The sequence below is a fragment of the Rattus norvegicus genome, chromosome 17 (assembly GCF_021556685.1).
Source record: "Rattus norvegicus strain SHRSP/BbbUtx chromosome 17, alternate assembly SHRSP_T2T, whole genome shotgun sequence".
Taxonomy (NCBI): Eukaryota; Metazoa; Chordata; class Mammalia; order Rodentia; family Muridae; genus Rattus; species Rattus norvegicus.
The window spans coordinates 64,041,483-64,067,674 of NC_141550.1; the positions used below are offsets into that span (position 1 = coordinate 64,041,483).

The 26,192-nt window shown below is 37.4% G+C and overlaps 1 protein-coding gene across 1 annotated transcript in view; it reads right to left on the reverse strand.

The window, feature by feature from the left end:
* The window catches only part of LOC103690071 (interaptin-like), a 280,698-nt gene that overhangs the window by 90,634 nt on the left and 163,872 nt on the right, over positions 1–26,192 (reverse strand). The window contains exons 51-57 of the mRNA XM_087591928.1: positions 25,792–25,885; positions 17,996–18,063; positions 17,510–17,603; positions 10,966–11,033; positions 10,481–10,574; positions 4,653–4,726; positions 4,162–4,255 (exon numbers count right to left, since the gene is read on the reverse strand). Coding sequence (XP_087448054.1) covers positions 4,162–4,255; positions 4,653–4,726; positions 10,481–10,574; positions 10,966–11,033; positions 17,510–17,603; positions 17,996–18,063; positions 25,792–25,885 — 586 coding nt within the window. The remainder of the gene's footprint in view (positions 1–4,161; positions 4,256–4,652; positions 4,727–10,480; positions 10,575–10,965; positions 11,034–17,509; positions 17,604–17,995; positions 18,064–25,791; positions 25,886–26,192) is intronic.

Consider the following 26,192-nt stretch of genomic DNA (forward strand, 5'->3'; position numbering starts at 1 on the left):
CACAAACTTATGGAACACAATGAAAGCTGTACTAAGAGGAAAACTCATAGCTTTGAGAGCCTGCAAAAGGAAACAGGAGAGAGCAGATGTCAAAACCTTGACAGCACACCTAAAAGCTCTAGAACTAAAAGAAATAAATAAACCCAAGAGGAGTAGAAGGCAGGAAATAATCAAACTCAGCGCTGAAATCAACCAAGTAGAAATGAAAAAGACTATATAAGGAATAAATAAAACCAGGAGCTGGTTCTTTGAGAAAAATCAACAAATAGATGAAGCCTTAGCCACAGTAAACAGAGGTCACAGAGAGTGTAACTAAATTAACAAACTCAGAAATGAAAAGGGAGACATAACAACAGAATCTGAAGAAATTAACAAATCATCAGATCCTAGTACAAAACCCTATATTCAACAAAACAGGAAAATCTTGAGGAAATGGACAATTTTCTACACAGATACCAGGTACCAAAGTTAAATCAGGAAGAAATAAACCAGCCAAACAACCCCATAACTTCAAAAGAAATAGAAGCAGTTATTAAAAGTCTCCCAAACGAAAAGAGCCCAGGTCCAGATGGGAACAGTGCAGAATTCTATCAGACCTTCATAGAAGACTTCATACCAATACTGTCCAAACTATTCTACAAAATAGAAACAGATGGAGCACTACCAAATTCCTTCTATGAAGCCACAAGTACTCTTATGCCAAAACCACACAAAGACCGAACAAACAAAGAGAAATTCAGACCAATTTCCCTTAAGAATATTGAGACAAAAATATTCAACAAAATTCTTGGAAACCGAAAATACAAACACATCAAAACAGTCATTCATATGATCAAGTAGGCTTCATCCCAGGAATACAGGGATGGTTTAATATACGAAAATCCATCAATGTAATCCACTATATAAACAAGGTCAAATATAAGAAACACATGGTCATTTCATTAGATGCTGAGAAGGCATTTGACAAAATTAAAAACCTCTTCATGATAAAAGCCCTGGAAAGATCAGGAATACAAGGTCCATATTTAAACATAGTAAAAGAAATACACAGCAAACCAGTAGATAACATTAAACTAAATGGAGAGAAACTGGAAGCAATCCCACTAAAATTAGGGACTAGAAAAGACTTCCCACTCACTACTTCTTCAATATAGTACTCGAAGTCCTAGACAGAGCAATCAGAGAGGAAAAGGAGGTCAATGGGATACAAATTGGAAATGAATAAAACAAAATATCACTATTTGCAGATGATATGATGGTGTACTTCACCAACCCCAAAGATCCACCAGAGAACTACTTAACACAATAAAAAATTTCAGCATTACCCAGTGTCCGGATATAAAATTAAGTTAAAGAAATCAGTAGCCTTCCTCTACTCAAAGGATAAACAGGCTGAGAAAGAAATTAAGGAAATAACACCATTCACAATAGTCCAACATAGTATAAAGTAGATTGCTGTGACTTTAAACAGGCAAGTGAAAGATCTCTGTAACAAGAACTTCAAGTCATGGAAGAGAGAAATTGAGCAAGATCTTAGAAGATGGAAAGATCTTCCATGCTCTAGAATTGGCAAGATTAATATAGTAAAGATGGCCATATTGCCAAAAGCAATCTATAGATTAAATGCAATCCCCATCAAATCTCCATCTCGATTCTTAGAGATAGAAAGACCAATTTGCAAATTCATTTGGAATATCAAAAAAACCCAGGACAGCAAAAACTATACTCAACAACAAAAGAACTTCTGGGGGAATCACGATCCCCTACCTCAAGCTGTATTGCAGAGCAACACTTACAAAATGTGTATGGTATTGGTACAGAGACAGGCAGGTAGATCAGTGGAACAGAATTGAAGACCCAGAAATGAACCCACATAGCTATGATCACTTGATCTTTGACAAAGGAGATAAAACTATGCAATGGAAAAATGATAGCATTTTCAACAAAGGGTGCTGGTTCAACTGGTGGTCAGCCTGTAGAAGAAAGCAAATCAATCCATTTTTATCATCATGTACAAAGCTTAAGTCCAAGTGGATAAAGGATCTCCACATCAAACTAATAGAAGAAAAACTGGGGAAGAGTCTTGAACACATGAGCACTGGGGAAAATTTCCTGGACAAAACAACAATGGCTCATGCTTTAAGATCAAGAATGAACAAAAGGGACCTCATAAAACTGCAAAGCTTTTGCAAAGCAAAAGACACTGTCATTAGGACAAAATGGCAAACAACAAACTGGGAAAAGATCTTTACCAATCTTACATCTGATAAAGGGCTAATATCCAAAATATACAAAGAACTCAAGATCTTAGGCTCCAGAGAGCCAAATATCCATATTAAAAATAGAGTACAGAGATAAACAAAATATTCTCAGCTGAGGAATATTGAATGGCCAAAAAGCATCTAAAGAAGTGTTCAACTTCCTTACTCATCAGGGAAATGCAAATCAAATCAACCCTGAGAGTCTACCTCAGACCAGTCAGAATGGCTAAGTACAAAAACTCAGGTTACAGCAGATGCTGGCAATGATATGGAGAAAGAGGAACACTCCTCCAATGTTGGTGAAACTGCAATCTGGTTCAAGCGCTCTGGAATTCAGTCTGGAGGTTCCTCAGAAAATTGGATATTCCACTACCTGAGGACCCAGCTATATATCTCTCTTGGTCATCTACACAAAGGGGCTCTAACATACAACAAAGACACATGCTCCACTGAATTCATAGCAGCCTTATTTATAATAGCCAGAAGCTGGAAAGAACCCAGATGCCTTTCAACAGAGGAATGGATTTTTTAAAATGTGGTAAATCTACACAATGGAGTACTACTCAGCTATGAAAAACAATGACTTCATGAAATTCATGGACAAATGGATGGAACTAGAAAATATCATCCTGAGTGAGTTTACACAATCACAGAAAAACAGATTTCTCTTGCACTCACTGATAAGTGGATATTAGCCAAAAAAGCTAGAATTACCCAAGATACAATCCACAGGTCACAAGAGACTCAAGAAAATGATGACCAAAATGTGGATACTCCCACTCTTTCTTAAAAGGTGGGAAATAATCCATAGGAAGGGATATGCAAGCAAATTTTACAGCAGTGACTCAAAGAACAGTCCTTCAAAGCCTGCCCCACATGTGGCCCAATTATATACAGCCACCAAAACTACATAAGAATGATGAAGCTAGAAAATGCATGCTGAAAGGGACCAAATAAAGGTCTCCCATGAGACACATCCAGAGCATGTCCAATACAGAGGTCAATGCTAGCAGCAGTCCTCGGAACTGAGAATATGGTGCCCTTGTGTAGAGTCTGACGAAGTATTGAGGGAGTTGAAGAAGCTTGCAACCACATAAAAACAACAATGTTAACAAACAAGAGCTTCCAGCGACTAACCCACTACACAAAGACTATACCTGGACTGACCCAGGGCTCCAACTGCATATCTAGCAAAGAATAGACTTGTTGGGGTACCAGGGTAAGGGGAAGCCCTTGGTCCTGCTCAGGTTGGATCTCCAATGCAGCAGAGTAAGTAAGGGGGGCAATAAGGGGAGTCTATAGTGTTCACTACCCAGTGCAGGTGAGGAAGGGTAGGGGTGGGTGGTTATGGACAGGAAACTGGGAAACAGAATAAGGTTTAAAGGTAAGTAAAGAAATGTATCTAATAAAAATATAAAAACAAAAAGAATTATTAAAAATTATTCCTATAGGTAAGTTTCACAAATAGATAATATCAGTTTTAAAGTTATTACCGGTTCAACAAAATATAGGTATATGTATGTATATTTCAGGCAGACAAGATAGTTCCATGGGTATAGGTGGTTGACACCAAGCCTACCTGTTGATTACAGTTCATTCCCAAGAACGCACACAGTGTGAGGAAAGAACCAATTTCCACAAGTTGTTGTCTCTCTTCTCACTAGGGCAGTCACGTGACAATACACACAAATGATTAGCTAAATCTTATTGGTAAAATATACCATTTCGAAATTGTGAAAATTAGTCATTGTTTCATTTGTGTTCACTAGAGTTTTGCACATATGTTTGCAGAGTGAATATGCCTGCTGTTCCTCCTGAGATATTTCTCATGGTACCTGAAATATTACTATACAGCCCTACTTGAAAAAGAAAAATGGTATTCTGAATACAACTCACTTACCCCACTTGTACCATCCAAGGTCATCTGAGGCTGTTCTAATTCTTCTGTTTGACATTCTTTTGTAACTTTTAGCTGCAGAAAGTCACGTTTCGATCTGAAAATCATATTGTAAAATAATTAGGCTCACAGATAAATTAAACACAACAGAGAGCTCCTGAAATATTTAGATACTTTTCTAAAATTATTCAAGTGAATGGCTTGGTAACCATCATTTTTCTGGCTGTGCAATGTTATCCACACAGCAAGTTTTGAGATGAGGTTAAAAGTATGCATTTCTACTTCTGTGCATGTGGTCCTTGAACATATAAAGCATGCATACTGCTGAACCCCAACCCAGCATGCAGGTCCATAATTCAAACAACTTCAGGCAGGAACTTCTCCATGGCACCAGAAAGGACTCTTATCAGAAATGCTATGACTTCATCTTGTAATGCTTATTTCCTTTATGGGCTCTCAATTGCCCATAAAGGCAGTATTGCTTTCCACTGTACCTCTCTTGCTGCTCCAGCATGTCCTCTTCTCTACTTGCAGCATCTACTTGTGACTGGGATCTAAATGTCTGGGCCTAGGTGGAAGATAAATATGTTAGTCATAGTCCAAAACATGCTGTGCAATCCTGCAGTTCTGCAGTCCTACACTATGTTCAATTTTCTCAGGAAATATGAAAGTTTCTTCCCTTCCATGTATTTATTATGACTCTGTGGAAACTGTAGTCAACAGCCATTACAAAAGGATTCTCATTGTTATAAAGCCTAAAATGAGGAAAGCTGGCAATTGTAATATCAAAATAAATTGTGCTTTTTAACAATTAAATTTTATGTATTATTGAAATTGCAATAATGGGCCAAATGAGGAGAAATGGTAAACTACATAAGATAATAATTTATACAATTATGTCTCAGGAAACACTTCACTGAATATGAAGAGAATATGACTTGTATTAGTATATGTTACATATTAGGATGTCTCAAAGAATAAATTACTACTGTGTTCTTTAGGAAATTATTACCCCTAAGCATGTTTTACTAAATGCTATTTGAAGATAAATAACATCAAGAGAGGTAATTTGTCTCATCACATTTGTATCTATGTGTGGAGAATATCTTCTCTTATATGCAAAAAACCAAGATAAAATAAGTGCGACATTATTTTGGGGACAGGAGGGCTGTTTGGTTTTTTTTTTGTTGTTGTTGTCGTTGTTTATCTGTTTGTTTGCTTTTTTTTTGGTTTGTTTGAGACAAGATTTTTAGGAGAATCCCTGGGTAACAGGAATTATTTCTGTAGGTGTCGCTTGCCACAAATTCTAAGATCTGTCACTCTTCAAAGCTTGTGTAATGAGTCAAAAAGGCTGTGTCAGCATATCTGCTCAAAAGCTAAGCTGTTTTAAAGAGAAAAGCATTGAGAAACAACAGGAAAAGTCATAATCTTGAGAGAAATATTCAGATTTAGAACCATTGATGCCCAATTTCTGAAAAATAAGGCCAAATTAGTAAATTCTACATTAAAATTTTTTTGGTGCTCTTCCATGTGTAGCAGATAGGAGTAAGTTTACTTCACATGTTGTTATTTATGTACATTTTCGAAAACATGCTTTTTTCCATCGATGGCTTTTCCTTGTTTTTTAATATTGTACTCATAGGATTTTTCTTAACGTTCAGAATATAAAGAGTCTGATGATCTGACTAATCCATGAGACTTTACTGGTTCACACCACCCGGGTTAGCTGTTTATCTATGAAGTCAGGACTGCTCCCTCAAGCTCAGAGAGCAATCAGGAAAATGGGGTTAAGGAATTTTCCTGCATGCACGAAACACACCTCAGTGACAAAGACAGATACTACCTCAGGATAAGTGGCTGGAAAATAACCTTCCAAGCAAATGACCTGAAGAAACAAGCTGCAGCAGCCATCCTAACATCAAACAAAATTGACTTTCAACCAAAAGTCATCAAAAAATATCAGGAAGACAATTCATATTCATCAAAGGAAAAATCCACCAAGATGAACTCTCAATCATAAATATCATTGCTCCAAATGCAAGGGCATTTACATTCATCAAAGAAACCTTGCTAAAGCTCAAAGCACACATTGCATATCACATGAAAATAGTAGGAGATTTAAACACCCCACGCTCATCATTAGACAGATCATAGAAACAGAAATAATACAGAGACATAGAGAAACTACAGAAGTTATAAATCAAATGCATTTAACAGATATTTATAGAACATTCCAGCCTAAAACAAAAAGATATACCTTCTTCTCAGCACCTACATCAACATTGACTATATAATTGGCCACAAAACAGGCCTCAACACATACAGGATGATATAAATGATCCCATGCATCCTAAAAGAACAGCATGCACTAAGACTGGTCTTCATAACAACAATAATGAGAGAAAGCCCACATATACATTGAAGTTTAACAATGCTCTCCTCTATGACAACTTGGTCAAGGAAAACATAAAGGAAGATGTGATGACTTCTTAGAACTTAATGAATATGAATATAAAACATTCCCACACTTATGGAACAAAATGAAAGTGGTACTAAGAGAAAAACTCATAGCTCTGAGAGCCTGCAAAAAGAAACAGGAGAGAGCAGATGTCAAAACCTTGACAGCACACCTAAAAGCTCTAGAACTAAAAGAAATAAACCCAAGACGAATAGAAGGCAGCAAATAATCAAACTCAGCGCTGAAACCAACCAAGTAGAAATGAAAAAGACTATATAAGGAATCAACAAAACCAGGAGCTGGTTATTTGAGAAAATCAACAAATAGATAAAGCCTTAGCCAGAATAAAGAGAGCTCTCAAAGAATGTATCAAAATTAACAGAATCAAAAATGAAAAGGGAGACATAACAACAGAATCTGAAGAAATTTAAAAAATCATCAGATCCTACTATAAAACATTATATTCAACAAAGTGAGAAAATCTGGAGATAATGCACAATTTTCTACACAGATAGCAGGTACCAAAGTTAAATCAGGAAGAAATAAACCAGCTAAATAACCCCATAACGCCTAAAGAAATGAAGAAGTTATTAAAAGTCTCCCAAACAAAAAGAGCCCAGGTCCACATGGGATCAGTGCAGAATTCTATCAGACCTTCATAGAAGACTTCATACCAATACTGTCCAAACTATTCTACAAAATAGAATCAGATGGAGCACTACCAAATTCCTTCTATGAAGCCACAAGTACTCTTATGCCAAAATCACACAATGACCCAGCAAAGAAAGAGAACTTCAGACCAATTTCCGTTCGGAAAATTGACACAAAAATGTTCAACAAACTTCTTGGAACCCAAAATCAAGAATACTTCAAAACAATCATTCATCATTTTAAAGTAGGTTTCATTCCAGGGGTGCAGAGATGGTTTAATATTCGAAAATCAATCAATATAATCCACTATATAAACAAAGTCAAATATAAGAAACACATGGTCATTTCATTAGATGCTGAGAAAGCAATGACAAAATTAAAAACCTCTTCATGATAAAAGTCCTGGAAAGATCAGGAATACAAGGTCCATATCCAAACATACTGAAAGCAAAACACAGCAAACCAGTAGATAACATCAAACTAAATGGAGAGAAAGTAGAAGCAATCCCACTAAAATTAAGGACTAGAGAAAGACTTCCCACTTACTACTTCTTCAATGTAGTACTCGAATTCCTACCCAGAGCACTGAGACAGCCAAAGGAGGTCAAAGAGATACAAATTGGAAAGGAAGAAAACAAAATACCACTATTTGCAGATGATATGATGGTTTACTTCAGCAACCCCAAAAGTTCCACCAGAGAACTACTTAACACAATAAACAATTTCAGCATTACCAAGTGTCTGGATATAAAATTAAGTTAAACAAATCAGTAGCCTTCCTCTACTCAAAGGATAAACAGGCTGAGAAAGAAATTAAGGAAATGACACCCTTCACAATAGTCCAAAATAGTATAAAATAGATGGTGTGACGTTAAACAGGCAGGTGAAAGATGTGTATGACAAGAACTTCAAGTCTCTGAAGAAAGAAATTGAGGAAGATCTCAGAAGATGGAAAGATCTTCCATGCTCATGAATTGGCAGGATTAATATAGTAAAGTTGTCCATTTTGCCATAAGCAATCTACAGATTAAATGCAATCCCCATCAAAACTCCCTCTCGATTCTTTGTAGAGATTGAAAGAGCAATTTGCTAAACATTTGGAATAACAAAAAACCTAGGATAGCAAAAGCTATACTCAACAATGAAAGAACTTCTGGGGGAATCACGATCTCCTACCTCAAGCTATATTACAGAGGAACAGTTCTAAAATGTGAATGGTATTGGTACAGAGACAGGCAGGTAGATCAGTGGAACAGAATTGAAGACCCAGAAATGAACCCACATAGCTATGATCACCTGATCTTTGACAAAGGAGATAAAACCATGCAATGGAAAAATGATAGCATTTTCAACAAAGGGTGCTGGTTCAACTGGTGGTCAGCATGTAGAAGAATGCAAATCAATAGATTTTTATGACCATGTACAAAGCTTAAGTCCAGGTAGATAATGGGCCTCCAAATCAAACCAGATACCCTCAAACTAATAGAAGAAAAATGGGGAAGATTCTTGAACACATATGCACTGGGGAAAATTTCCTGACAAAAACAATGGCTCAGGCCCTATGATCAAGAATCAACAAAAGGGATCATAAAACTGCAAAGCTTTTGCCAAGCAAAAGACACTGTCATTAGGACAAAATGGCAAACAACAGATTGGGAAAAGTTCTTCATCTCTTACATCTGAAGGGGGCTAATATCTAAAATATACTAAGAACTCAAGAAGTTAGACTCGAGAGAGACAAATAACCATATTAAAAATGGAGTACAGAGATAAACAAAACATTCTCAGCTGACGAATATCAAATGGCCAAAAAGTACCTAAAGAAATATTAAACTTCCTTCCCAATCATTGAAATGCAAATCAAATCAACCCTGAGATTCCACCTCAGAGCAGTGAGAATTGCTAAGATCAAAAACTCCCTTGACAGAAGATGCTGGCTAGGATGTCAAGAAAGAGGAACACTCCTCCAATGTTGGTGAGGCTCCAAACTGCTTCAGCCACTCTGGAAATCAGTCTGGAGGTTCCTCAGAAAATTGGATATTCCACTACCTGAGGACCAAGGTATATATCTCTCTTGGGCATCTACACAAAAGATACCCTAACATACAACAAAGACACATGCTCTACTGTGTTCATAGCAGCCTTATTTATAAAACCCAGAACCTGGAAAGAACCCAGAGGCCTTTCAACAGAAGAAAGGTTTCAAAAAGTGTGCTACATCTACACAGTGGAGTACTACTCATCTATGAAAAACAATGACTTCATGAAATTCATAGGCAAATGGATGGAACTAGAAAATATCATTCTAAGTGAGTTTACATAATCACAGAAAAACACACTTCTCTTGCACTCATTGATAAGTGGATATTAGCCAAAAAGCTCAAATTACCCAATATGCAATCCAGAGCTTGCAAACACATAAAAACAACAATGCCAACCAACCAGAGCTTCCAGTGACAAAACCACTACACAAAGACTATACATGGACTGACCTAGGGCTCCAACTGCATATCTAGTAAAAATATACTTATTGGGGCACCAGAGAAGGGGAATCCCTTGGTCCTGCCAAGGTTGGACGCCCAGTGCAGCGGATTATGGGGGGGCAATAAGGAGGTTCTATAGTGTTCACTATCAGGTGGGGGTGAGGGAAGGGGGGGAATGGGTGCTTATGGACAGGAAACTGGGAAGTGGAACAAGGTTTGAAATGTAAGAAAAGAAATATATTTAATAAAATAATTAATTAAAAAATCATGCCTAAGTGTGAGTTTCACAAATAGATAACATCAGTTTTAAATTTATTAGAGATTCAAGAAAATATATGTATATGTATACATATGTCAAATGGACAAGATAGCTTCATGGGTAAAAGTGGTTGAGACGAATCCTGCCTGTTGATTAGACTTCATTTCCAGGAACGCACACAGTGTGAGGAAAGAGCCAAGTTCCACACATTGTTGTCACCTTTCCATACTCACTAGGGCAGTCACGTGACAATATACACAAATGATTAGCTAAATCTAATTTGTAAAATGTATCATTTCAAAATTGTGAAATTTATTCATTGTTTCATTTGTGTTCACTGGAATTCTGCAATATGTTTGCAGAGTGAATATGCCTGCTGTTGCTCTTGAGATATTTCTCATGATGCCTGAAATATTACTATACAGCCTTACTTGAAAAAGAAAAATGGTATTCTGAATACAACTCACTTACCCAACTTGTACCACCCAAGGTCATCTGAGGCTGTTCTAATTCTTCTGTTTCACATTCTGTTGTAACTTTTAGCTGGAGAAAGTCACGTTTCGAGCTGAAAACCATATTGTACAATAATTAGGCTCACAGATAAATTAAACACAATAGAGAGCTCCTGAAATACTGAGATACTTTCTAAAATTATTCAAGTTAATGGCTTGGTAACCATCATTTTTCTGGCTGTGCAATGTTATCCACACAGCAAGTTTTGAGGTAAGGTTAAAAGTATGCATTTCTACTTCTGTGCATGTGATCCTTGAACATATAAAGCATGCATACTGCTGAACCCCAACCCAGCACGCAGTTACATGATTCAAACAACTTCAGGCAGTAACTTCTCCATGGCACCAGAAAAGAGTCTTATCAGAAATGCTACGACTTCATCTTGTACTGCTTATTTCCTTTATGGGCGCTCAATTGCCTTGCCATATTGCTTTCCATTGTACCTCTCTAGCTGCTCCAGCATGTCCTCTTCTCTACTTGCAGTATCTTTTCGTGACTGGGAGCTAAACATCTGGGCATAAATGGAAGATAAATGTGTTAGTCATAGTCTAAAACATGCTGTGCAATCCTGCAATTCTGCAGTCCTGCACTATGCTCAATTCTCTCAGGAAATATGAAAGTTTCTTCCCTTCCATGTATTTACTGTGACTCTGTGGAAACTGTAGTCAACAGCTGTTACAATAGGACTCTCATAGCCATAAAACCTAACATGAGGATAGCTGGTAATTCTAATATCAAAATAAATTGTGCTTTATAACCATTAAATTTTATCTGTTACTGAAATTGCAATACTGGGCCAAATGGGGAAAATGGTAAACTACATAAGGTAATAATTTGTAAAGGGCCGCAATAACATTCGCCACCACTAGATGACGCTGGCTTCCACTGCGCCCCACGTGGAAGGCTGAGTCAGACAAGATGGCGCTAGCCTTCGCTGCGCCAGCCGACTCCCTATCGGGGAAATTAACTGTGTGCGCATGTCCAAGAGTGCCTTCGTGCCAGGTCTTTGCCCATTCCGGGGCGTGCCTGATGAGGTCATGAGTAAGCAACCAATCAGGTGTGGATGCGCCATGCTAGGGTGTTTATAAGCGCGCCATGCCGGCGCGCGGGGCTTCCTCTTTTAAGATTATAATAAAGTTGGTCATGGTAAGGATTTCTATGTACCCGCGTGTTTCTTGCCGGCGAGAAATCGCGCGTGGGACAATAATTTATACAATTATATCTCAGATAACACTTCACTGAATATGAAGTGAATATTACTTGTATTAGTATATGTTACATATAAGGATGTCTCCAAGAATAAATTACTACTGTGTTCTTTAGGAAATTATGACCACTAAGCATGTTTTACTAAATGCTATTTGAAGATAAATAACATCAAGAGAGGTAAGTAATTTGTCTCATCACATGTGTATCTATGTGTGGAGAATATCTTCTCTTATATGCAAAAAACCAAAGTAAAATAAGTGCTACATTGTTTTGGGGATAGGAGGGCTGTTTGTTTTTATTTGTTTATCTGTTTGTTTGTTTGTTTTTTGGTTTGTTTGAGACAAGATTTTTTTGGTGAATCCCTGGCTGACTGGAACTATTTCAGTAGACAAGGCTTGCACCAAATTCAAAGATCTGTCAGTCTTCAATGCCTGTGTAATGAGTCAAAAGTGCTGTGTCAGCACATCTGCTCAAAAGCCAAGCTGTTTTATAGAGAAAAGCATTGAGAAACAACACAATAAATCATAAGAGTGAGAGAAATATCCAGATGTAGAACCATTGATGCACAATTTCTGAAAAATAACGCAAAATTAGTAAATGCTGCATTAAACTGTGTTTTTGTGCTCATCCACTCATAGCAGATAGGAATAAGTTTACTTCACTTATTGTTATTCATGTACATTGTTAGAAAACATGCTTTTTTTTCCATCCATGGCTTTTCCTTGTCATTGAACACTATACTCATAGAATTTCTCTTAACGTTCAGAGTATAAATAGTCTGATGATCTGACTAATCCATGAGACTTAACTGGTTCACACCACCAGGGGTAGCTGTTAATCTAGGAAGTCACGACTGCTCCCTCAGTGGGAGAACAATCAGGAAACTGGGTTTAAGGAATTTTACTACATGCAAGAAACACACCTCAGTGTAAAAGACAGACACTACCTCAGGATAAGTGGCTGGAAAACAATATTCCAAGCAAATGGCCTGAAGAAACAAGCTGGAGTATCCATTATAACATCAAACAAAATTGACTTTCAACCAAAACTCATTAAAAAAGATTAGGAAGGACACTTGATATTCATCAAAGGAAAAGTCCACCAAGATGAACTCTCAATCCTAAATATCAATGATCGAAATGCAAGGGCATTTACATTCATCAATGAAACCTAACTATAGCTCAAAGCACACATTGAACATCATATGAAAATAGTAGGAGATTTAAACACCCCACACTCATCACTAAACATATCATGGGAACAGAAATTTTGCAGATACATAGAGAAAGTAACAGAAGTTATAAACCAAATGCATTTAACAGATGTTTCTAGAACATTCCATCTAAAAACAAAAGGATATACCTTCTTCTCAGCACCTAATGGAAGATACTGCAATATGGACCATATAATAGGCCACAGAACAGGCCTAAACAGATACGGAAAGATAGAAACAATCCCAGCATCCTAAAGAACAGAATGCACTAAGACTGGTCTTCATAACAATAATAACAGAGAGCCCATATATGCATAGAAGTTTAACAATGCTTTCCTCAATGTCAACTTGGTCAAGAAAACATAAGAAAGAAATTAAAGACTTCATAGACATTAATGAATATGAATATACAACATTCCCAAACTTATGGAACAGAATGAAAGTGGTACTAAGAGGAAAACTAATAGCTCTGAGAGCCTGCAAAAAGAAACAGGAGAGAGCAGATGTCAGAAACTTGACATCACACCTAAAAGCTATAGAACTAAAAGAAATAAATAAACCCAAACGGAGTAGAAGGCAGGAAATAATCAAACTCAAAGCTGAAATCAACCAACTAGAAATGAAAAAAGACTATATAAGGAATCAACAAAACCAGGACCTGGTTCTGTTAGAAAATCAACAAATAGATAAAGCCTTAGCTAGACTAAACAGAGGTCACAGAGAGTGTATCGAAATTAACAAAATCAGAAATGAAAAGGGAGACATAACAACAGAACCTGAAAAAATTAAAAAATTTGTCAGGTCCTACTACAAAACTATATATTCAACAAAATAGGAAAATCTGGAGGAAATGAACAATATTCTACACAGAAACCAGGTACCAAAGTTAAGTCAGGAAGAAATAAACCAGCTAAATAACCCCATAACTCCTAGAGAAATAGGAGCAGTTATTAAAAGTCTCCCAAACAAAAAGAGCCCAGGTCCAGATGGGATCAGAACACGATTCAATCAGACATTCATAGAAGACCTCATACCAACACTATCCAAACTATTCCACAAAATAGAAACAAATGGAGCACTACCAAATTTCTTCTATGAAGCCACAAGTACTCTTATGCCAAAACCACACAATGACCCAACAAAGAAAGAGAACATCAGACCAATTTCGTTAGGAAAATTGACACAAAAATATTCAACAAAATTCTTGGAAACTGAAAACAAGATCACATCAAAACAATCATTCATCATGATCAACTAGGCTTCATCTTAGAGATGCAGGGATGGTTTAATATATGAAAATCCATCAATGTAATCCACTATATAAGCAAAGTCAAAGATAAGAACCACATGGTCATTTCATTAGCTGCTGAGAAAGCATTTGACAAAATTAAAAACCTCTTCATGATAAAAGTCCTGGAAAGATCATGAATACATGGTCCATATCTAAACATAGTAAAGCAATACACAGCAAACCAGTAGATAACATCAAACTAAATGGAGAGAAACTAGAAGCAATCCAACTAAAATTAAGGACTAGAAAAAGACTTCCCACTCACTACTTCTTCAATATAGTACTCAAAGCCCTAGCCAGAAAAATCAGACAGCAAAAGGAGGTCAAAGGGATACAAATTGGAAAGGAAGAAAACAAAATATCACTATTTGCAGACGATATGATGTTGTACTTCACCAACCCCAAAGATCCACCAGAGAACTACTTAACACAATAAAAAATTTTAGCATTACCAAGTGTCCAGATATAAAATTAAGTTAAACAAATCAGTAGCCTTTCTCTACTCAAAGGATAAACAGGCTGAGAAAGAAATTAAGGAAATGACACCCTTTCACAATAGTCCAAAATAGTATAAAAAGATGGGTGTGACTTTAAACAGGCAAGGGAAAGCTGTGTATGACAAGAACTTCAAGTCTCTTAAGAAAGAAATTGAGGAAGATCTAAGAAGATGGAAAGATCTTCCATGCTCATGAATTGGCAGGATTAAGACAGTAAAGATGGCCATTTTGAGAAAAGCAATCTACAGATTAAATGCAACCCCCATCAAATATCCATCTCAATTCTGCTTAGAGATAGAAAAAGCAATATGAAAATTCATTTGGAATAAAAAAAAAACCCAGGATAGCAAAAACTATACTCAACCATAAATGAACCGGGGGAATCACGATCCCCTACCTCAAGCTGTATTGCAGATCAACAGTTATAAAATGTGTATGGTATTGGTACAGAGACAGGCAGGTAGATCAGTGGAACAGAATTGAAGACCAAAATATGAACCCACATAGCTATGATCACCTTATCTTTGACAAAGGAGCTAAAACCATGCAATGGAAAAATGACAACATTTTCAACAAAGGGTGCTGGTTCAACTGGTGGTCAGCCTGTAGAAGAATGCAAATCAATCCATTTTTATGACCATGTACAAAGCTTAAGTCGAAGTAGAAAAAGGACCTCCACATCAAACTAACAGAAGAAAAAGTGGGGAAGGGTCTGGAACACATGGGCACAGGGAAAATTTCCTGAGAAAAACATCAAAGGCTCATGGTCTAAGATCAAGAATCAACAAAAGGACCTCATAAAACTGCAAAGCTTTTGCAAAGAAAAAGACACTGACATTAGGACAAAATGGCAAAAAATAGATTGGGAAATGACCTTTACCAATCTTACATCTGATAGAGGGCTAATATCCAAAATATACAAAGAGCTCCAAAAGTTAGGTATCAGAGTGCCAATTAACCATATTAAAAATAGAGTACAGAGATAAGCAAAACATTCTCAGCTACGGAATATTGAATGACTCAAAAAGCCCCTATAAAAATGTGCAACTTCTTTCCTCGTCAGGGAAATACAAATCAAATCAACACTGAGATTCCACCTCAGACATGTCAGAATGGCTAAGATCAAAAATTCAGGTGACGGCAGATACTAGCGAGGATATGGAGAAAAGTAATATTCCTCCAATGTTGTTGAGAGTGCAAACTGGATCAACCACTCTGTATTCAGTCTGGTGGTACCTCAGAAAATTGGATATTCTACACCTGAGGACCCAGCTACATATCTCTCTAAGGCATCTACACAAAAGATGCTCTAACATACATCAAAGAAACATGCTCCACTGTGTTTATAGCAGCCTTATTTATAAAACCCAGAAGCTGGAAAGAACCCAGATGCCTTTCAACAGAGGGATGGTTTCAAAACATGTGGTACATCTACAAAATGGAGTACTACTCAGCTATGAAAAACAATGACTTTTTGAAATTCATAGGCAAATGGATGGAACTAGAAAATATCATCCTGAGTGAGTTTACACAATCACAGAAAAACACACTTCTCTTGCACTTACTGATATGTGGATATTAGCCAAAATGCTCGAATTACCCAAGATGCAATCCAGAAGCCATAGGAAGCTCAAGAAGGATGACCAAAATGCAGATGCTCCCACTCCTTCTTAAAAGAGGGGAAATAGTCCATAGGAAGGGATATGCAAGCAAAGTTTAGAGCAGTGACTCAAAGAACAGCCCTTCAAAGCCTGCCCCACATGTTGCCCAATTGTATACAGTAGCCAAAAGTACATAAGAATGATTGAAGATAGAAAATCCATGCTGAATGGGACCAAACATAGGTCTCTCCTGAGAGACACATCCAGAGCATCTCCAATACCGAGGTCAATGCAAGCAGGAAACCGCTGAACTGAGAATATGGCACCCTGGGGTGGAGTCAGAGAAAGTATGGAAAGAGTTGTAGAAGCTTGCAACCACATAAAAACAATAATGCCAACCAACAAGAGCTTCCAGTGACAAAACCACTACACAAAGACTATACATGGACTGACCCAGGGCTCCAACTGCATATCTAGCAAAGAATAGATTTGATGGGGTACCAGGGGAAGGAAAAGCCTTTGGTCCTGCCAAGTTTGGACCCCCAGTGGAGTATGGAGGGCAACAAGGGGGTTCTATAGTGTTCACTACCCCATGGGGTGAGGGAGGGGAGGGAATGGGTGCTTATGTACTGTAAACTGGGAAGCGGAATTAGGTATGAAATGTAAGAAAATAAATATATTTAATAAAAAAACAAAAAAATAATTAAAAAAGCATTCCTAAGGGTGAGTTTCACAAATAGATAACATCAGTTTTAAATTTATTGGAGATTCAAGAAAATATATGTATATGTATACATATGTCAAACGGACACGATAGCTTCATGGGTAAAAGTGGTGGATACCAAGCCTGCCTGATCATTAGAGTTCATTCCCGGGAACACACACAGTGTGAGGAAAAAACCAAGTTCCACACATTGTTGTCTCTCTTCCATACTCACTAGGGCAGTCACGTGACAATACACACAAATGATTAGCTAAATCTAATTTGTAAAATGTATCATTTCAAAATTGTGAAATTTGTTCATTGTTTCATTTGTGTTCACTGGAGTTCTGCAATATGTTTGCAGAGTGAATATGCCTGCTGTTGCTCTTGAGATATTTCTCATGAAGCCTGAAATATTACTATACAACCCTCCTTGAAAAAGAAAAATGGTATTCTGAATATACTTCACTTACCCAACTTGTACCATCCAAGGTCATCTGAGGCTGTTCTAATTCTTCTGTTTGACATTCTGTTGTAACTTTTAGCTGGAGAAAGTCACGTTTCGAGCTGAAAACCATGTTGTAAAATAATTAGGCTCACAGATAAATTATACACAACAGAGAGCTCCTGAAATATTTAGATACTTTTCTAAAATTATTCAAGTGAATGTCTTGGCAACCATCATTTTTCTGGCTCTGCAATGTTATCCACAGAGCAAGTTTTGAGATAAGGTTAAAAGTATGCATTTCTACTTCTGTGCATGTGATCCTTGAACATATAAAGCATGCATACTGCTGAACCCCAACCCAGCACGCAGTTACATGATTCAAACAACTTCAGGCAGTAACTTCCCCATGGCACCAGAAAGGACTCTTATCAGAAATGCTACAACTTCATCTTGTACTGCTTATTTCCTTTATGGGCTCTCAATTTCTTTGCCATATGGCTTTCCACTGTACCTCTCTAGCTGATCCAGAATGTCCTCTTCTCTCCTTGTAGCATCGTTTCGTGACTGGGAGCTAAATGTCTGGCCATAAATGGAAGATAAATGTGTTAGTCAAGTCCAAAACATGTTGTGCAATCCTGCAGTTCTGCAGTCCTGCACTATGCTCAATTCTCTCAGGAAATATGAAAGTTTCTTCCCTTCCATGTATTTACTATGACTCTGTGGAAACTGTAGTCAACAGCTGTTACAATAGGACTCTCATAGCCATAAAACATAACATGAGGATAGCTGGCAATTCTAATATCCAAATAAATTGTGCTTTTTAACCATTAAATTTTATCTGTTACTGAAATTACAATAATGGGCCAAATGGGGAGAAATGGTAAACTACATAAGGTAATAATTTATACGATTATATCTCAGGAAACACTTCACTGAATATGAAGTGAATATTACTTATATTATTATATGTTACATATTAGGATGTCTCCAAGAATAAATTACTACTGTGTTCTTTAGTAAATTATGACCCTTAAGCATGTTTTACTAAATGCTACCTGAAGATAAATAGCATCAAGATAAGTAAGTAATTTATCTCATCACATGTGTATCTACGTATGGAGAATATCTTCTCTAATATGCAAAAAAAAAAGGTAAAATAAGTGCTACATTGTTCCCGAGATAGGAGGGCTGTTTGTTTTTGTTTGTTTATCTGTTTCTTTGTTTGTTTGTTTGTTTTTTGTTTGTTTGGGAAAAGATTTTTTGGTGAATCCCTGGCTGACTGGAACTATTTCAGTAGACAAGGCTTGCACCAAATTCAGAGATCTGTCAGTCTTCAATGCTTGGGTAATGAGTCAAAAGTGCTATGTCAGCACATCTGCTCAAAAGCCAAGCTGTTTTATAGAGAAAAGCATTGAGAAACAACACAATAAATCATAAGATTGAGAGAAATATCCAGATGTAGAACCACTGATGCACAATTTCTGAAAAATAACGCAAAATTTGTAAATAGTGCATTAAACTGTGTTTTTGTACTCCTCCACGTGTAGCAGATAGGAGTAAGTTTACTTCACATGTTGTTATTCATGTACCTTTTTAGAAAACATGCTTTTCTCCATCTATGGCTTTTCCTTTTATTGAATACTGTACTCATACGACTTTTCTTAACATTCAGAGTATAAAGAGTATGATGATCAGACTAATCATGAGACTTTACTGGTTCACAACACCAGGGGTTGCTGTTCAGGAAGTCAGGACTGCTCCCTCAAGCTCAGAGAACAATCAGGAAAACTGGGGTTAAGGAATTTTGCCGCATGCAGAAAACACACCTCAGTGACAAAGAAAGACACTACCTCAGGATAAATGGCTAGAAACAATGTTCCAAGCAAATGGCCTGAAGAAACAAGCTGAGTAGCCATCCTAACATCAAACAAAATTGACTTTCAACCAAAAGTCATTAAAAAAGATCAGGAAGGACACTTCATATTCATCAAAGGAAAAATCCACCAAATGAACTCCCAATCCTAAATATCAATGCCTCAAATGCAAGGGCATTTACATTCATCAATGAAACTTAACTATAGCTCAAAGCACACATTGAACATCACATGAAAAGAGTAGGAGATTTAAATACCCCATGCTCATCACTAGACAGATCATGGAAATAGAAATTATACAGAGACTTAGAGAAACTAACAGAAGTTATAAACCAAATGCATTTAACAGGTACTTATAGAACATTATATCCTAAAACAAAAGGATATGCCTTCTTCTCAGCACCTAATGGAACCTACTCCAAAATTGACCATATAATTGGCTGCAAAACAGGCCTCTACAGATAACAGGAAGATAGAAATAATCCCATGCAATCTAAAACAATGCCAAGCAACCAGAGCTTCCAGAGACTAAGCCACTACCTAAAGACTATACATGGACTGACCCTGGACTCTGACCCCATAGGTAGCAATGAATATCCTAGTAAGAGCACCAGTGGAAGGGGAAGCCCTGGGTCCTGCTAAGACTGAACCCCCAGTGAACTAGTCTATGGGGGGAGGGCGGCAATGGGGGGAGGGTAGGGAGGGGAACACCCATTAGGAAGGGGAGGGGGGAGGGGGATGTTTGCCCGGAAACCGGGAAAGGGAATAACACTCGAAATGTATATAAGAAATACTCAAGTTAATAAAAAAAAAAAAAAGAATTTAAATCTGAAAACCTAATAATAATACAGGAATGTTACCATTTATCCTGCTTATCTCCCAGGCCCTACAAGAAAAACACCACCATATAAATGAGAATTGGACTTTAATGTTCTGAAAAGTCTGTAAATTATATTTCAGCCATAGTAACAACAGTGTTTGGATGGCTCGCTTTGTTTATATAGAATAAATTGTATTATTTCTCCAAAAAAAAAAAAAGAACAGCATTCACTAAGACTGGTCTTCATAGCAACAATAATGACAGAAAGCCCATATATGCATAGAAGTTTAACAATGCTCTACTCAATGACAACTTAGTCAAGGAAAACATAAGGAAAGAAATTAAAGACTTCTTGGAATTTAATGAATATGAAGATACAACTTTCCCAAACTTATGGAACACAATGAAAGCAGTACTAAGAGGAAAACTCATCATAGCTCTGAGAGCCTGCAAAAAGAAACAGGAGAGAGCAGATGTCAGAACCTTGACAGCACACCTAAAATCTCTAGAAATAAAAGAAATAAACCATCGCAAGAGGAGTAGAAGGCAGGAAATAATCAAACTCAAGAATGAAATCAACCAAGTAGAAATGAAAAAGATGGTATAAGGAATCAACAAAACTAGGACCTGGTTCTTTGAGAAAATCAACAAATAGATAAAACCTTAGTTAGACTAAACAGAGGTCACAGAGAGTGTATCAAAATTAAGAAACTCAGGAATGAATAGGGAGACCTAACAACAGAATCTGAAGAAATTAAAAAATCATCAGATCCTACTACAAAACCCTATATTCAACAAAACGGGAAAATCTGGAGGAAATGGAAAATTTTCTGCATGGATGACAGGTACAAAAGTTTAATCAGGAAGAAATAAGCTAAACAACCCCATAACACTTGAAGAAACAGAAGCAGTTATTAAAAGTCTCCCAAACAAAAAGACCCCAAGTCCAGATGGGATCAGTGCAGAATTCTATCAGACCTTCTTGGAAGACCTCATACCAATACTGCCCAAACTATTCCACAAAAGAGAAACAGATGGAGCACTAACAAATTCCTTCTATAAAGCCACAAGTATTCTTATGCCAAAACCACACAACGACCCAACAAAGAAAGAAAACTTCAGACCAATTTCAATTATTAATACACAAAAATATTCAACAAAATTCTTGTAAACTGAAAACAAGATCACATCAAAACAATCATTCATGATGATCAAGTAGGCTTCATCCCAGGGATGCAGGGATGGTTTAATATATGAAAATCCATCAATGTAATCCACTATATAAGCAAAGTCAAAGATAAGAACCACATGATCATTTCATGAGATACTGAAAAAGCATTTGACAAAATTAAAAACCTCTTCTTATCCAGCTATACCTCTCTTGGGCATATACCCAAAAGATGCCCCAACATATAAAAAAGACACGTGCTCCACTATGTTCATTGCAGCCTTATTTATAATAGCCAGAAGCTGGAAAGAACCCAGATGCCCTTCAACAGAGGAATGGATACAGAAAATGTGGTACGTCTACAAAATGGAATATTACTCAGCTATCAAAAACAACGACTTTATGAAATTCGTAGGCAAATGGTTGGAACTGGAAAATATCATTCTGAGTGAGCTAACCCAATCACAGAAAGACATACATGGTATGCACTCATTGATAAGTGGCTATTAGCCCAAATGCTTGAATTACCCTAGATGCCTAGAACAAATGAAACTCAAGACGGATGATCAAAATGTGAATGCTTCACTCCTTCTTTAAAAGGGGAACAAGAATACCCTTGGCAGGGAAGAGAGAGGGAAAGATTAAAACAGAGACTGAAGGAACACCCATTCAGAGCCTGCCCCACATGTGGCCCATACATATACAGCCACCCAATTAGACAAAATGGATGAAGCAAAGAAGTGCAGACCGACAGGAGCCAGATGTAGATCGCTCCTGAGAGACACAGCCAGAATACAGCAAATACAGAGGCGAATGCCAGCAGCAAACCACTGAACTGAGAATAGAACCCCCATTGAAGGAATCAGAGAAAGAACTGGAAGAGCTTGAAGGGGCTCGAGACCCCAAAAGTACAACAATGCCAAGCAACCAGAGCTTCCAGGGACTAAGCCACTACCTAAAGACTATACATGGACTGACCCTGGACTCTGACCTCATAGGTAGCAATGAATATCCTAGTAAGAGCACCAGTGGAAGGGGAAGCCCTGGGTCCTGCTAAGACTGAACCCCCAGTGAACTAGACTGGTGGGGGGAGGGTGGCAATGGGGGGAGGGTTGGGAGGGGAATACCCATAAGGAAGGGGAGGGGGGAGGGGGATGTTTGCCTGGAAACCGGGAAAGGGAATAACACTCGAAATGTATATAAGAAATACTCAAGTTAATAAAAAAAAAACAAAAAAAAAAAAACCAAACAAACAAAAAAAAAAAACCTCTTCATGATAAAAGCCCTGGAAAGATCAGAAATACAAGGTCCATATCTAAACGTAGTAAAAGCAATACACAGCAAACCAGTAGATAACATCAAACTAAATGGAGAGAAAGTAGAAGCAATCCCACTAAAATTAGGGTCTAGAAAAGGACTTCCCACTCACTACTTCTTTAATATAGTACTCGAAGTCATAGCCAGAGCAATCAGACAGCCAAAGGAGGTCAAAGAGATACAAATAGGAAAGGAAGAAAACAAAATATCACTATTTGCAGATGATATGATGGTGTACTTCATCAACCCCAAAAGTTCTACCAGAGAACTACTTAACCCAATAAACAACTTCAGCATTATCAAGTGTCGGGATTTAAAATTAACTTAAACAAGTCAGTAGCCTACCTCTACTCAAAGGATAAACAGGCTGAGAAAGAAATTAAGGAAATGACACCCTTCACAATAGGCCAAAATAGTATAAAATAGATTTGTGTGACTTTGGACAGGCAAGTGAAAGATCTGTAGAACTTCAAGTCTCTGCAGAAAGAAATTGAAGATGATCTCAGAAGATGGACAGATCTTCGATGCTCATCAATTTGCAGGATTAATATAGTAAAAATGGCCATTTTGAGCAAAGCAATCTACAGATTAAATGCAATCCCCATCAAAACTCCATCTTGATTATTCGTAGAGATAGAAAGAGCAATTTGCAAATTCATTTGGAATAAAAAAAACCCCAGGATAGCAAAAACTATACTCAACCATAAAAGAACCGGGGGAATCACGATCCCCTACCTCAAGCTGTATTGCAGAGCAACAGTTATAAAATGTGTATGGTATTGGTACAGAGAGAGGCAGGTAGATCAGTGGAACAGAATTGAAGACCAAAAAATGAACCCACATAGCTATGATCAACTGAAATTTGACAAAGGAGCTAAAATCATGCAATGGAAAAATGATAGTATTTTCAAAAAAGGGAGCTGGTTCAACTGGTGGTCAGCCTGTAGAAGAATGCAAATCAATCCATTATTATGACTATGTACAAAGCTTAAGTCCAAGTAGATAAAGGACCTCCACATCTAACTAACAGAAGAAAGGGTGGGGAAGAGTCTGGAACACATGGGCACTGGGGAAAATTTCCTGAAAAAAAACATCAAAGGCTCATGGTCTAAGATTAAGAATCAACAAAAGGGACCTCATAAAACTGCAAAGCTTTTGCAAAGCAAAAGACACTCTCATGAGGACAAAATGGCAAACAACAGATTGGGAAAAGACCTTTAACAATCTTAAATCTGATAGAGGGCTAATATGTAAAATATACAAAGAACTCCAAAAGTTAGATCCCAGAGTGCCAAATAACCATATTAAAAATGGAGTACAGAGATAAACAAAACATTCGCAGCTGATGAATATTGAATGGTCAAAAAGAACCTAAAGAAATGTTCAACTTCCTTCCTCATCAGGGAAATACAATAAAATCAAACTGAGATTCCACCTCAGACAAGTCAGAATGACTAAGATCAAAAACTCCAGTGACAGTAGATGCTAGCGAGGATGTGGAGAAAAGGAAGACTCCTCTAATGTTGGTGAGACTGCAAACTGCTTCAACCACTCTGTATTTATTCTGGTGGTTCATCAGAAAATTGGATATTCGACTACCTGAGGACCAAGCTATATATCACTCTTGGTCATCAACGCAAAAGATACCCTAAAATACAACATAGAAACATGCTCCACTGTGTTTATAGCAGCCTTATTTATAAAAGTCAGAAGCTGGAAAGAACACAGATGCCCTTCAACAGAGGAATGGATTCAAAAAATGAGGTACATATACCCAATGGAGTACTATTCAGCTACGAAAAACAATGACTTCGTGAAATTCATAGGCAAATGGATGGAACTAGAAAATATCATCCTGAGTGAGTTTACACAATCACAGAAAAACACATTTCTCTTGCACTCATTGATAAGTGGATATTAGCCAAAAAGCTCGAATTACTCAAGATGCAATCCACAGGCCACAGGATGCTGAAGAAGAAGGATGACCAAAATGCAGATGCTCCCATTTCTTCTTAAAAGGGGGGAACTAATCCATAGGAAGGGATATGCAAGCAAAGTTTAGAGCAGTGACTCAAAGAATGGCCCTTCAAAGCCTACCCCACGGGTTTCCCAATAGTATACAGTAACAAAAACTACATAAGAATGATGAAGGTAGAAAAGGCATGCTGAAAGGGACCGATATAGGTTGCTGCTGAGAGAGACATCCAGAGCATTTCCAATACAGAGGTCACTGCTAGCCGCAAACCACTGAACTGAGAATATGGTACCCTTGGTGGGTCAGAAGAAGCATTGAAAGAGTTGAAGGAGCTTGCAACCACATAAAAACAACAATGCCAACCACCCATACCTTCCAGTAACTAAAACAGTACACAAAGACTATACATGGACTGGACTGACCCAGGGCTCCAACTGCATAGCTAGCGAAGAATAGACTTGTGGGGGTACCAGGGAAAGGGTAAGCCCTTAGTCCTGCCAGTTTGGACCCCCAGTGCGGCAGAGTATGGAGGGGGGCAATCAGAGGGTTCTATAGTGTTCACTACCCGGTGTGGTGAGGGAGGGGAGAGAATGGGTGCTTATGGACAGGAAACTGGGAAGCAGAATAAGGTTTGAAATGTAAGTAAAGAAATGTATCTATTAAAAAAATAAAAACAAAAAATTAATAAATATCATCCCTATGGGTTAGTTTCACAAAGAAATAACATCAGTTTTAAATTTATTAGAGATTCAACAAAATAAATGTATATGTATATATATTTCAGACGGACGAGATAGCTTCATGGCTATAGGTGGTTGACACCAAGCCTACCTGTTGATTACAGTTCATTACCAGGAACGCACACTGCGTGAGGAAAGAACCAATTACCAAACGTTGTTTTCTCTCTTCCATACTCACTAGGGCAGTCACGTGACAATACACACAAATGATTAGCTAAATCTAATTTGTAAAATATATCATTTCGAAATTGTGAAATTTATTCACTGTTTCATTTGTGTTCACTGCAGTTTTGCACATAAGCTTGCATAGTGAATATGCCTGCTGTTGCTCTGGAGATATTTTTCATGGTGCCTGAAATATTACTATACAGCCCTACTTGAAAAAAAATGGTTTCTGAATAAAACTCACTTACCCAACTTGTACCATCCAAGGTCATCTGAGGCTGTTCTAATTCTTCTGTTTGACGTTCTGTTGTAACTTTAAGCTGGAGAAAGTCACGTTTCGAACTGAAAATCATATTGTAAAATAATTACGCTCACAAATAAATTAAACACAACAGAGAGCTCCTGAAATATTTAGATACTTTTCTAAAATTATTCAAGTGAATGGCTTGGTAACCATCATTTTTCTGGCTGTGCAATGTTGTCCACACAGCAAGTTTTAAGATAAGGTTAAAAGTATGCATTTCTACTTCTGTGCATGTGGTCCTTGAACATATACAGCATGCATAGTGCTGAACCCCAACCCAGCATGCAGGTCCATACTTCAAACAACTTCAGGCAGGAACTTCTCAATGGCACCACAAAGGACTCT